Source organism: Argiope bruennichi, chromosome 5 (genome assembly GCF_947563725.1).
Source record: "Argiope bruennichi chromosome 5, qqArgBrue1.1, whole genome shotgun sequence".
NCBI lineage: Eukaryota > Metazoa > Arthropoda > Arachnida > Araneae > Araneidae > Argiope > Argiope bruennichi.
In genome coordinates, this window is record NC_079155.1 from 109,108,283 (window position 1) to 109,120,509 (window position 12,227).

At 27.3% G+C, this 12,227-nt stretch overlaps 1 protein-coding gene across 1 annotated transcript; it reads left to right on the forward strand.

The window, feature by feature from the left end:
* Positions 1 to 5,630: 5,630 nt before the first annotated feature.
* LOC129968819 (SPRY domain-containing protein 7-like) lies at positions 5,631 to 12,117 on the forward strand. Its single transcript, XM_056083087.1, has 6 exons — positions 5,631 to 5,818; positions 8,183 to 8,299; positions 8,420 to 8,580; positions 9,675 to 9,777; positions 10,315 to 10,446; positions 11,497 to 12,117. Exons 1-5 carry the CDS (start codon positions 5,692 to 5,694, stop codon positions 10,410 to 10,412), a joined length of 606 nt encoding a protein of 201 aa, XP_055939062.1. The 5' UTR covers positions 5,631 to 5,691; the 3' UTR covers positions 10,413 to 10,446; positions 11,497 to 12,117.
* Positions 12,118 to 12,227: the final 110 nt, after the last annotated feature.

Sequence of the window (12,227 nt, forward strand, 5' to 3'; positions counted from 1 at the left end):
ATGACACTCTTTCATGAAATCACAAGTATTCTGAATATACTGATGATATTAATTTCTAGCCACCTTTGGCGAGCACCTACTTCGTAGGAAATATTCATTACGCTTAATTTTAATTTAATGTCTTTTTCATAACTTTAATTTTCTTCTTGAACCTCTCAAGTTGTGGTAGACATTAGAGCCTTATTATTTTAACAGCCTTACACTTATTCTGTCTATCGTGTAAAATGAATCATCTTATTCGGATCATGTTCCTTAGTGCCATTAAATAACATTAAATAATTAAGCTTCATCCTTCACTGTTTTGTAACTTCGATTTCATATTCTTCAATGAACCTGCTGTCATAAGAAATAAAATCTTTCTTTAGCTTTCAACATTGAAAGAAAATCGTGCTGTTAAGTATTTGATAAAACAATGAAAATGGTTTGAAAGGTTGAATTTAAAAAAAAATAATAGATAAAACATTTAAGTTCGTGTCATTAAAAAGATAATTTTTTGATTTTTAGAATGGTATGAAAATAATTTTTTTTACAATAATATTTATGTTAGTAATCTTGGGAAAATGAGAAAGCCTTGTTTTATTTTTAATTAATAAAATTTTTAATTAAAATTTCAAAAAAGTTGCTTTAAGATACACATTTCCACCTTCCAAACTATACTTGTATCAAATTTGGTTACTCATAAAAATACCCTGGACTTGTAGAGCGGTAACATGCACACTCCTCTTTATTATTAGTAGATAATTATCAATAATTAACGTAATTCATTTCTAAGATAAGTAGAAGTTGATGAATCAGTATCTGATCTTTTTTTTTAGAAGAAATAAACTTTGTCGTGGACTTTTTCCCAAAATGATGATTTATTGTTGTCACATAATGATGCAACATTTATCACAAAATCTTTACTTATAATAAAGATGTGAGTGTGTGTGTGTGAGAGAGGGAGAAATAAGTGTCACCTACATGACTTCAGATCGTCCCTCAGTGTTCATCACTAAAGAATTGCATCTATGATCTTATTATTCAGTAATTCTTAGCGATCGGTATCAAGATCATCGCTTAAATTTTCTTTCAGGTGAAAGCAGAAAACGCAATAATATTGCTAATTAACTACAATTTAATCAAAAGCTTTGTAATTGAGAATTACACTTTAACTTTCACTGAGAAGTCCAGATTTTAAAAGTTGACTTCAAACCGATATGTTTTTCATTTTACACACAAAGCTTGAATTGAGGTATGGATAATCAACTGGGTCAAATAGATAACCACCTATGGACCTTGCAACTTTAAAGGGACCTGGAGAATTTTTATATCATGGCTGGGTAATTTATTTCATAATTTTATTTGATTTATAAAGAGCGTATATTCGAAATTATTCAAATTAAAGTCAGATATCATTTAAATTTCAGAGAATTACTCTTAGGAATTATGTTTTAAATGTTGCCTACTTAACTTAAGAGTGCTAATTTCTTTTTAATTAATTTATTTATTTTGGAAATTGATTGGCTAACTTATAAGCCATAAGTACCGACAAAGGCCATATTTATTAAAGTGTTTATACTGTTTTAAAAAGCTTTGTAATGTTTTACCATTTGGGGGGGGGATTGCTTCCGAATTCAAATTTTTCATACACAAGAAAATGAAAGTAATTCCTTTCAAGGCAACCTATCAATGAATTTTTCAATTTATATGATTTTGGTTAATTTAAATTTGCTCAAATAAGTGTTCAATTTTTTTTTTAATCTTAATTAAGGTGAAGAAGGAAAAGGTAACTCTGAAATTTGCATTGCCTAAAAACAGAGCTTAATACGTTTCTGATTAGCGTATAAAAAAAATTTGAAAATTTACTGTGAGAAGTGTCACAAATTCCATTTCCAAATGATGAGAATGAATGATTTAAAAAGCATTTGAAGAAATCCTCGTGAATCATTCAAGCTAGCATATTAGGAATAACTCAACGAGTTAATTAGAAATTTGGTTCTAAATATTTTTTTGAAACTTTTTATTTGAATTTATTAATTATGTTATGAATAACATTTGATTTTCGAAAAAAACGGTTCGAGCTCATATGAATAATTTTTTTCTGTGCATCTTATACAGCATAATTTTTATTCCGTATGAAATTCAGAGCTATTTCTGTGCAAAGTAATTTTTTATGTCCTTGATATCAGTATTGGACATCGTTTTAACGGTTACTTTGGATACGACTTGTGTCCAGTTTCTCGATAAACATGACAAAATCGAGGCAATAGTCCAAAAATGACATGTCAGAAATCCGTCATCTTGAATGGCTACAACATATAATAAAACAACTTTTAGGGTAGCAATAAAGATTAAGAATGATACAGTTGTCGAGAAATAACCTCAAAATAGTTCAACTTTAGCGAATGCACATTAATCTTAAACTTAGCCGTTGCTTTTTTCTCGCATCAAAATAAAAATCTTAAACCATTCATAATTTTATTTAAACATTTGGATTATCTCGATCTGATACAAAAGAAACATTCTAATGAGATATATTAATTAGATAAGTGTTTTGCAAATGTTTCTCGAATATTAGTAACAATTAAGTTCAACAGTGCATAATGAATATTAATTTAATATTCATTATAATTCTTAATAATTATTAATCTTTATAATTATTCTCAAGATAATTACTAAGATTTCACATTTGTTCATAAATAACTCAATTCCACAATTCGTAAATAAAAAAAAATAAAAAAATAAAAAATATTCCAGTTAGAAATCTTATGAAACCGATATCACTAAAAAAGAAAAAATTTACCACAATAATTAATTTCAAGCTATTCATTTCGACTGTTTTCTCTTAGTGTCAAATTTTCTGAGAAACTATCAATTCAAGCTTTCTCTTTTCTTTAAACTAGATTATTAGTTATGATTATATACGATATTATACTTTTCCCACCACCACTAAAACATTCTAGTCTCCAGACGATTTTACTTAAATTTCAGAATAACAGTAAATAAGAAAAGCAATTTACAATTAATTAAATATGAATAAATATTCTAAACAACTAGAAAATATCAAAACATCTAAATACTTTTCTAAATTTAAAAAAAAAAAAAAAATGTTTACTGTGTAGCATCAAGGCTCATATCCTTTTCTTTCACTCATTTAAAATCTTTTTTTTCTCTCAGAGACAAACTTTTTTTAATAAAATCTTTTTTAATGGAGATTGCCTCTCCTATCGAAAATTGAATTTATTTTGTTCTTTTTTCAAAAGAAAAAAAAACCTTTGAAAGCTATATTTAAATGCATTTAATTTTGGTCTAGTGATAAATAGTTCTCATTAAATCAACGACACATTGACTCAGTTGCCATATCTAGATATATATTTAAGCAGATAAATTAACTATGTTAAAATATATGACAAATTAATGTTTCGATACGCCTTTTGTCAATGGAAGGTATAATTCATTGTTCTGGTACATTAATGGAAATGGTTATAAAATAATGCCTATCTTTGCTTTGGTTTTTCATGCTGCAAAGCATACTTGCTCACGTGTACCGACATAAATAAGTCTTTTCCCTTTACACAAAATTCAATAGGGTTTCTTGTTCATTTTTTAAAACACTCTTTTCTTTCTCTCTTATCAATGAACAATAAGTGTTGATAAGCGTTCTCTCTTTCTTACCAATAAACAATAATCTTGAAAATGAACAATAAGTGTTTATTTTGCTGGTAAAGAAAGAATGCGTTATAGATTTTAATTTAAATCAAATTCCATCTGCACCGTAACACTCTTCATATTTTCAGGTTTTGGAAATATCATTCTTTCCGTCGGCCACATAATTTCTTTAGTGTGTCATAACTACACTAAATTTAGTTTTGCTTTATATTAGTACTCGTTCGTTTTTTAAGACTTGTTCGCTCACTGAGAATTTTTATTGTATTTACATTCAATGAAGTCTCATGCAAAACTTGATGCTCCTATTTCTCTCAAGAAAATATTTCGGGGCATAAAATTATGATAGAAATTAAAGCGTATTAGTTTAACAGACTAACATCTGCTCTGTTCATTGCGTATGTTAAACATCCTAATGAAATCAAATCGCATGGCATTGCAGCGTTTAAAAACACAGTTGCCCTGTTTATCTATCTTCCAATTTTATAGTACTGTAATTTCCCTTTCTTATTCGTCATTTAAATTATGCAAATGTTAAACAGATTCTTTCAACCTTAGTTTTCAACAACGAAAGAAACTCATGCTTTTAAATAATTGATGAAACAATCAAAATGGTTTGAATGTTTCCAGCAAAAATGTAGCCTATTATTCAAAATTAGAAGAAAAATGTTTTTTTAAAGAATTTAAAATTTCAGAAAGAATTTTCACTATTATTAAATTCATATAATTAAAAGATTTTTGCATTTTAAAATTGTGTGAAAATCGTTTTTGTGCTGCAGTATCCTAGGAAAATACTAAAAATCTGCTTAATTTTAATAAATTAAAATTTTAAAGGAATCCTGCACATTTCCATCCTCCAAATTATATCTGTATGCAATTAGGAAACTACAGTTATAAAGGTCTACTCTGTACAGCGCCAACACACACAGAGAGACAAACATTCATTCTCCTTTAGTATTAACAGAGAAAAATTAATTTTTGAATCTTAGTTATCATATTTTTCTACATTTGTTGGAAAATTCCTGCAGGAAAGTTCTGAAGGGTTCCTCAAAACCTCAATGTTTTTTCCCTGTCTTGTATTGCTCAGTTTACAAGGATTTGTCACACAAGTGTCTCATCAACAGTATTTTATGTTTGCATATTTGAAATGCTCTGCATTTTATCTTGAAATATTAAATATGTCTGTTTTGTGGTTCGGATATAGATTTGCAAAACGACTTTTCGTATATGAAAATATTTTTAAGAAAGTTTGGTACATCTTTTTATATTGTGCCGTCATCAATTGACTATAAAAAACTGCATCATGCCTATTAAATTCATTTTCATTGAGCAAATTTCCAGTTTTACTTTCAAATTTTCATTATAAGATTTCACCTAATCTTCCTATTTTTGTTATCTTTCATGTATCATTAACCCAGTCTTTTAAATTAGATTTAAAAATTGCTTCGCAGAAGCAATGAATGAAAATGTTGTAATTCTCTAAAGTATCGAATAGCATGATGCAATATTTAAAATTAAAAGATCACTGGGGCTAATAATCGGATATAAAAATTGAGGTTCAAACATCGCTAGGAAAATTAAATTATTTTCAATTACTCACAATTCATTCAGGACATTATTATTTTAAATCAATACATTTCAAAAAATTAATCTATTTTTTAAAAGAAAGGCCAAAATATTTAAATAAAAAAAGTTGTATACTTAATTAGAATTTTTTTTAATTAATAATATAAATTCCTTTTATCATGTGAAATCTCTGTCTTCAACAAACGCAACGTGGCAAGTGTGAGATGTTCTTGAAATCTTCTTTAGAGCATACGTCTAATGAGCTTTGTCCTCACTATCACTTCAATAAAATATAAATTTATTTTAAAATAAAATTTAAAATAAGTTGTAAAATACTACTGTACATTTATTCTTGTATCTGTTTTCGGATCGCAAGATCGAATTACTGGACCCGCTACGTACTGTTTACACTAACCTGTTTGTTTTTGTTTAGTCTGCGCTTTGACATTTTACTTTTACTTCAACTTAAATTCCCCAACAATGTTGCCGCAGTTCAAGATGGCATCGTGCATGAACTGTTTCAGACGATGTTGTGATGGAAATGTTGGCGGTAGTTATGTTCAAATGAAAGAGCAACCAGCAGTTTTGCTTGATACATCTCATATGGGTGAATACAAATCTAAATATATATATATATATACGATTATAAATCAGATATGATGTTGTCAAATGAAATAATTTTCTTCCTGTGATTTGCAGATTTTCATAATAAACAGCTAAGTTTTATCTCACGTTATCTTTTGTACATTCTCGTATTAGATGTTATTTTCAAATTACGATTCATCGCCCAATTCTATGGCAGTGACATCAAAACAATGTATCTTGCCCGCATCACACCCACGTACTTAAACAAAATCAACTAAAATCTTATTAACTTTTCCAAACCACAAAATGTAATTGTATGGGGTTCGGTGTATGCATAATTATTGGAGTCTATAAAATGGTGACTTGAGATTCGAAAATGTATGTATGAAATCGTTGTAATGAGCGAAATTGAAATAGTGTTAAACTTGCTGTATTATGAGATAATTTTATATGCCTTCTAATTGCTATTTAAGGTTGATTCAACACTGTAGAGTGGTAAATTAAATGTTGTGTTCGTTTGATAGATGTACCATGTGAGAAGCCAGTGATGAAGTTTTATAAAGTGATATTTTCTCTAAAGGCAGATATTCATGTAGAGATCTATGTTTATTTCTCGTCTATTTTCATAATTTCCGTTCCATCAGTATTTTCTAATACTGTTTGAAAATTGTATTTTTACAAAAATTGACTGAAATGAAAGAAAAATATATTTAAATTGAACCTAATTTTGAATCCTTTTTTATCTATCATTTTTTGTTAGAGAAAATATAAAATCTTCTTTTTTTATCCTTTTTAAATATTTGTTGCAGTACATCAAAATAAAACTAATATAATACATCACGATCAGTGGATTGTATATTAAATGTGCAAACTCATTTTGTTTATTGAAAAATAAATTCTTGCATATTAACTGCATGCAAAGCTTGCTTGCTAATACATTCTCTCACACTGAAATTTCGCTCTATTCATGAGTGACATGCTGTTAATATATAAATATTAAAAATTGTTAGGTGTTTTTGAAATCGGTTGTTCTATCATAATTATCATTTCTAATAAAATTATTTAAATTTTTTTGTATAAATTGGTATTGCAGTACTATTTATTATTATTCTTGTTTAATCCTTTTTATTTATTTAATGCATTTTCATTCTAAGGAAAGCTGTCAACAAAATGTGTAAATCATAATTAGTAATTTGTAGGGACTATATAATTTGATCTTGTTTTCACTAGTTTACAAAAACATTGCCCATGATATAGCTTCAAAGAGCAGCATTAGTTTTGTAAATCACATTATTTGAAGGAGAATTTTTTTTTTTTTTTTTTTTTTTAATTTTAGTGAGATTTCATAATATAAATAAATAACTTGTTTTATTTATAGTAATTCAATACTAGCTAAATTTGCAATTTTTTTTTTTTGGGGGGGGGGGGAATTCAATTTTTATTGACAAGCTATAGTGATTATCCATCTGGTGACAGCTAAGCATATTTTCACATTCAATTGTGTGTGTGCATGTGCGAAAAAGTTCAATGAAGCAATCTGAAATGGTTCTATAACATTTTGTTTACATTTGACTGTAAATAATAAGACTGGTTTCTGTGCCTTATACTTTAGTATTTTATATATGTAGGTAAAAGTATCAAAAATTTAAAATGGCTTATTGCATATTTGAAGTGGAAAATATAATTATCTTGAGCTCCTTTGCTTACTCTCTCTTCTAAACAATAAAACAGGTCTCTGGTTTCTTCTCACTAAGACCAACTTTTAAGTGAAATGAAGGATAAGAACTTTCTGCTGTTTAAAGAAATTCTTATTGTCTCTAAGAAAATTCATTCACATACAAAGGTTTTAAAAAATTAAAGTATGATGACGATTCTTGCATTCACGAAAAGCTATTAGTGTATTTTTAAATAGCAATGTTGATATTATTAATTAACCATTTATTGGAATTGTAGTTTTAAACATTTATTAATATTTAATTAATCCACACAACATTTTGCAGTGATAATGGATCCAGAACTTATAGATCCAATTAATCGAATCAATCTCGTGACAGGGAAGCAATTGGTTGATTGATTCTGATCTTGTGTCGTTATTCTCAGAAAGGTTTGCGACAAATGGAAAAAAATGATCTAGAAGAATGGCTGAATATTTTTCTGGATCAAAATGGCTCTCTGTATGTGCTGAAATGAATTCCTTGATCATTTTAAGAAAACATAATTAATATCAATTAAAATGTTAATATTGTAGGAACACACAACCGAAAATATTTGCTATTGTACTCTTAATGAATGGTATATTGATAACATTTATCTTTACTTATTCAAATCAGTAATTCTGTAAATTGTTAAAATTTTATGTTTAATTCATTTACTATTTCTTATTCAGGTCAAGAAGTTGTTATTGTCAAAAATGGACATAGAGTATGCGGTACTGGTGCCGCATTAGCAACTGTTCCAATTGTGCAAAATAAAGCCTACTTTGAAATGAAACTTCAACAATCAGGTATTTTCTTTCTTTTTTTTTTAATAATCCTGCTTGTAATCATAAATTCTGTTTGTATTCTCATGATTAATTGTTTCTAAAGTTTCTGCACCGATTAAATTGCTTCTCTTTCTTGCATAGGTGTATGGGGTGTTGGTTTAGCTACCAGACATGCAGATCTGAATCGTGTTCCACTGGGTAGAGACAAAGAATCTTGGGTTCTAACTAGTGAAGGAACTATTGTACATAATGGAGATATTTTATATAAATTATCAGAAATGCCCATGGAAGGCGATATTGTGGTAAAGTGATTTATTATTATTATTATTATGTTATGTAAGAATAAATTTCTTAAAATGCTTACTTGCTTGAAAAAATGATGTAATTTGAATGTAGTTGAGAATTAAGTATTTAAATATTATGAATTCATATTATAATAAACTGCAGTAATATTGAATGTAGATTATTTGCCTTTTCCTACCTATTTTTTACAATGAAATACTATTTTATAAAACAAATATGACAAATCAAAACTAGATGGATCATATAAATAAAATCTGATTTATGCAGGCTTTTTATACACGAAGAGAGAAGAATCAATATGGATTAATTTTGTAAATAACTAGTAAAATTTAAAATTAATACTTCTTTTCCATTGTTGGCACATTTTCCATTCTATCATTTATCATTATTATTTTGGTCTTCTAATCATGGAAATAACAAGCTGGTTCAAGCAGTAACCTCTAAGAAAAAGCTTGTCAGAACTTCAACATAACACCTGCCATCTTTGGTGAATACCCTTCTTTACTCGGCACAAATATCAGTTTTGTCCAATTAAAATTCCTTTAATCAAAATTGCAGCTGTTTTCCTCACTACACTCATTCCATAAACTTCCACAAGTTTATGGAGTGAGTTTTATATTTTCTTTAAATACAAAAAAACAAAAACTTCACTACATTTAGTACTTCAATCGTCGATTATGTATCCATCATCTTCCGATATAAATTTTGGAATATTAAGGCATCAATAACCTCATTTACCTGTTTGCATGCTGTGATCATCTATCCTATTTTAAACATGGAATTTTCTGCACCCATGAAATAATATTTTTTGATATTTTTATAAGTAATTTGTTAAATTATATTATTAGCAAATGTTTTCATCCATATTTGTTATTATTTTAATAGCAAATGTTTTAGATTTCTTAAACCTTAAATATTCTTTATTCATTAGAAGTAGTTCAGATATGTCCTAATAATTTAACAATGATAACTGAAATTTAGGAATTTTTAAATCCAAATGCATTTATTTTTAAAAGTTGTGAATTGTTTTCTTGTATACTATTAGTTTATACAAGCTGTAAAAGTTTTTCAATCTAGTCATATTTTATTCTAGGGAGTTTCCTATGATCATGTAGAAATAAATTTTTATGTAAATGGAAAAAATTTAATGTGTCCTGTCACTGGAGCTAAAGGCGAAGTGTTTCCTGTTCTGTATGGTAAGTAAATAATAATAAAATTAACAACTAATTTCTCAATCGCTTCATGATTTTGTGAAATTGTTATTCTTAGAAATCAAAAACTGAAATGTTAACAAATTTAAACTTCGAATTTCATTTGAATGCTCATTTTTCAATATATCATGTAAAAATATTTAAAATTATGCTACAAATTATCTTTTTTTTTTTCTGTTAAATATACTACCAGATATTAGATACTTCAAATTCTCTGTCAATATTCATCGTTATCACAAAATAGAAATGCATATGAACGAGTCATTTAGCTTAGAAAGATAAGTATTATATATAGAAAAAAGTTATTGTAATGCTATTCTAATTTATCATTATTTCATTTTTGTTTTATAAAAATCAAATTTTCTGAGGTATTAGTATATGTTATCTAATATGTAAATAGTTCTTTAAAAATACTTTAATTCTAGAGTGTCTTGTGCTAGATTAACTCTTTTTTTATATATATAAATCTTATATTAAAATATGTAATTTAATTACATATAAATTTTTCACTTTCTTTTCTAGTTGATGATGGTGCTATTTTAGATGCCGCTTTCACTAATTTCACCCATCAGCCACCTCCAGGATTTGACAGAATAATGGTTGAAAAGTCTTTATTATAGTGCCACCATGTCCACATTGAAATACCAAGCAAAAGTGAGTAATACTTCTGAAATTTAAGGAATTTTTTAATACATCTGTGCTCTACCAAATTGAGCTTTTTTTTACATTTTTTATTTATGGCATGTAATTTGTTTCAAGTATTCATTCAATTTTGAAATAGTTCAAATAACAGAATGCTTAAAATAACTTAGTTTTGATATAGTTGTTTTGTTTATGTTAACTAATCTGACACCAACTTAACTTCTACACAACACTATATTTTTAATACTCTTTGTACAGCATAGCCACATCTGTTTGTTGTGCCAATAAGCCCAACCTAACCAGGAACGGTTTGTGTATAGGATCTGTGGAACTACAAAATCTCCAGCTTTTATGAGTATATAAATTTAAACAATCACTTGATATATTTTGTATGTCTAAATCCATTAATAATGAAACAATTTTTTCAGGCAGAACATAGTAAAAAACAAAATAGAACTAAAGGAAAATTTAGGTTAATATGCAATTTTCCTTACTTCTGAACTGTGGTTTGTTGTTCTGCTAACATGTATGTTTAGAATCAGTTTTTGTAAATACAGCTTTTAACTAAGAAAAGTATTGTAATTGTTTGTACTACTAACAGTGTTAGAAAATATTTAAACCCAATTTTTCTACAGCAGGAAATTTGAAAATAAAGTAGATAAATTTTTTCACTCATCTTAAAAAAAGGGTCATTCAAAATTTCAGCTTCCTCATTCTTATTTGAAGTTGTGAAGAACTTCCAGAAGTACTATTTCACTAAAAATATTCAGGGTACCACATATTTTTTTTATCTACTTAGAATAAGTGCTTTAAGTGCATAATTGATTTGTAAAATCTTAAGCCTCTGGCTTTGAAAAACTGATAAAAGGCTCATTACATCCTGAAGTACTCGTATTTTAACAAGGTTATTGACATCTAAATGACAGCCAAGCCATGCATCTCTAATCAATGATTGTAAAGTTGTAACAAACTTTTTTTATACTGTGTCATATAAATTTGTGTGTATGTAAAAATTTATTTTTCCCCTTATAAAATTGCTATTAATATTTTTACTTCCTTTAGCCCCCCGGAGCTATATTTTTCCTACAATCCAACAGTTCTCAGATCCAAAAGACATATTTTAAAAACTGATATTATTTTACCTTTCCCTGTTTTCATTAAAAATTCAGATGGATGGAAAACTTTATGGTGCCAGGAAGTATGTTGGTTTAGTAGTAGAATATTTTGAATATCTTTTACAAAAAGTTATGTATTATTAAATACACATTTTGTATATTTTTATTTTGTATCCAGTATCACCATGTAAATATTGAATTGTGTATTTTGCATACACATTATTTTATTCCAGTGTAGAGAATTTATGAAATTTGGACTGCATTTCTTGTACAATTATTATTGGCATTTTATATTTTTTTAATCTAACTGTAAATCATAATTTAAAAAATTTGGTGTTTCTAAGGTGAATTGGGAGAAATGTTTAATTAGTTATTTATGCTTTCTCTTTCCATTAATGTACAAATCAATATAAAGTGAGAATTTGTAAGCCAGTGTTTGAATATTTTAGTTTAAAATGCATCTTGCCATGACATTTATGTATATTAAATGTATAAACTTCCCTGTATTTAGATATTATGAAATGTTACCAAGTATCTGTTCATTTATAATAAAACTTTTAAAATCTAATCAGTGTTATTCTTTCAGTATGTTTAGTTCTAATTTAATTTTCAACAGATTAGAAATTAAATCTGCAGAATTAACAAAATCTGGGATATGTAGCATTTTAATAGCCAGGT

Excerpts from the sequence above, each read along its gene's own strand:
- LOC129968819 (XM_056083087.1), top strand. The coding sequence starts at position 5,692 with ATGTTGCCGCAGTTCAAGATGGCATCGTGCATGAACTGTTTCAGACGA. Across the intron at positions 5,819-8,182 it reads GCTTGATACATCTCATATGG|GTCAAGAAGTTGTTATTGTC; the intron begins GTGAATACAAAT and ends TTTCTTATTCAG. Across the intron at positions 8,581-9,674 it reads CCATGGAAGGCGATATTGTG|GGAGTTTCCTATGATCATGT; the intron begins GTAAAGTGATTT and ends ATTTTATTCTAG.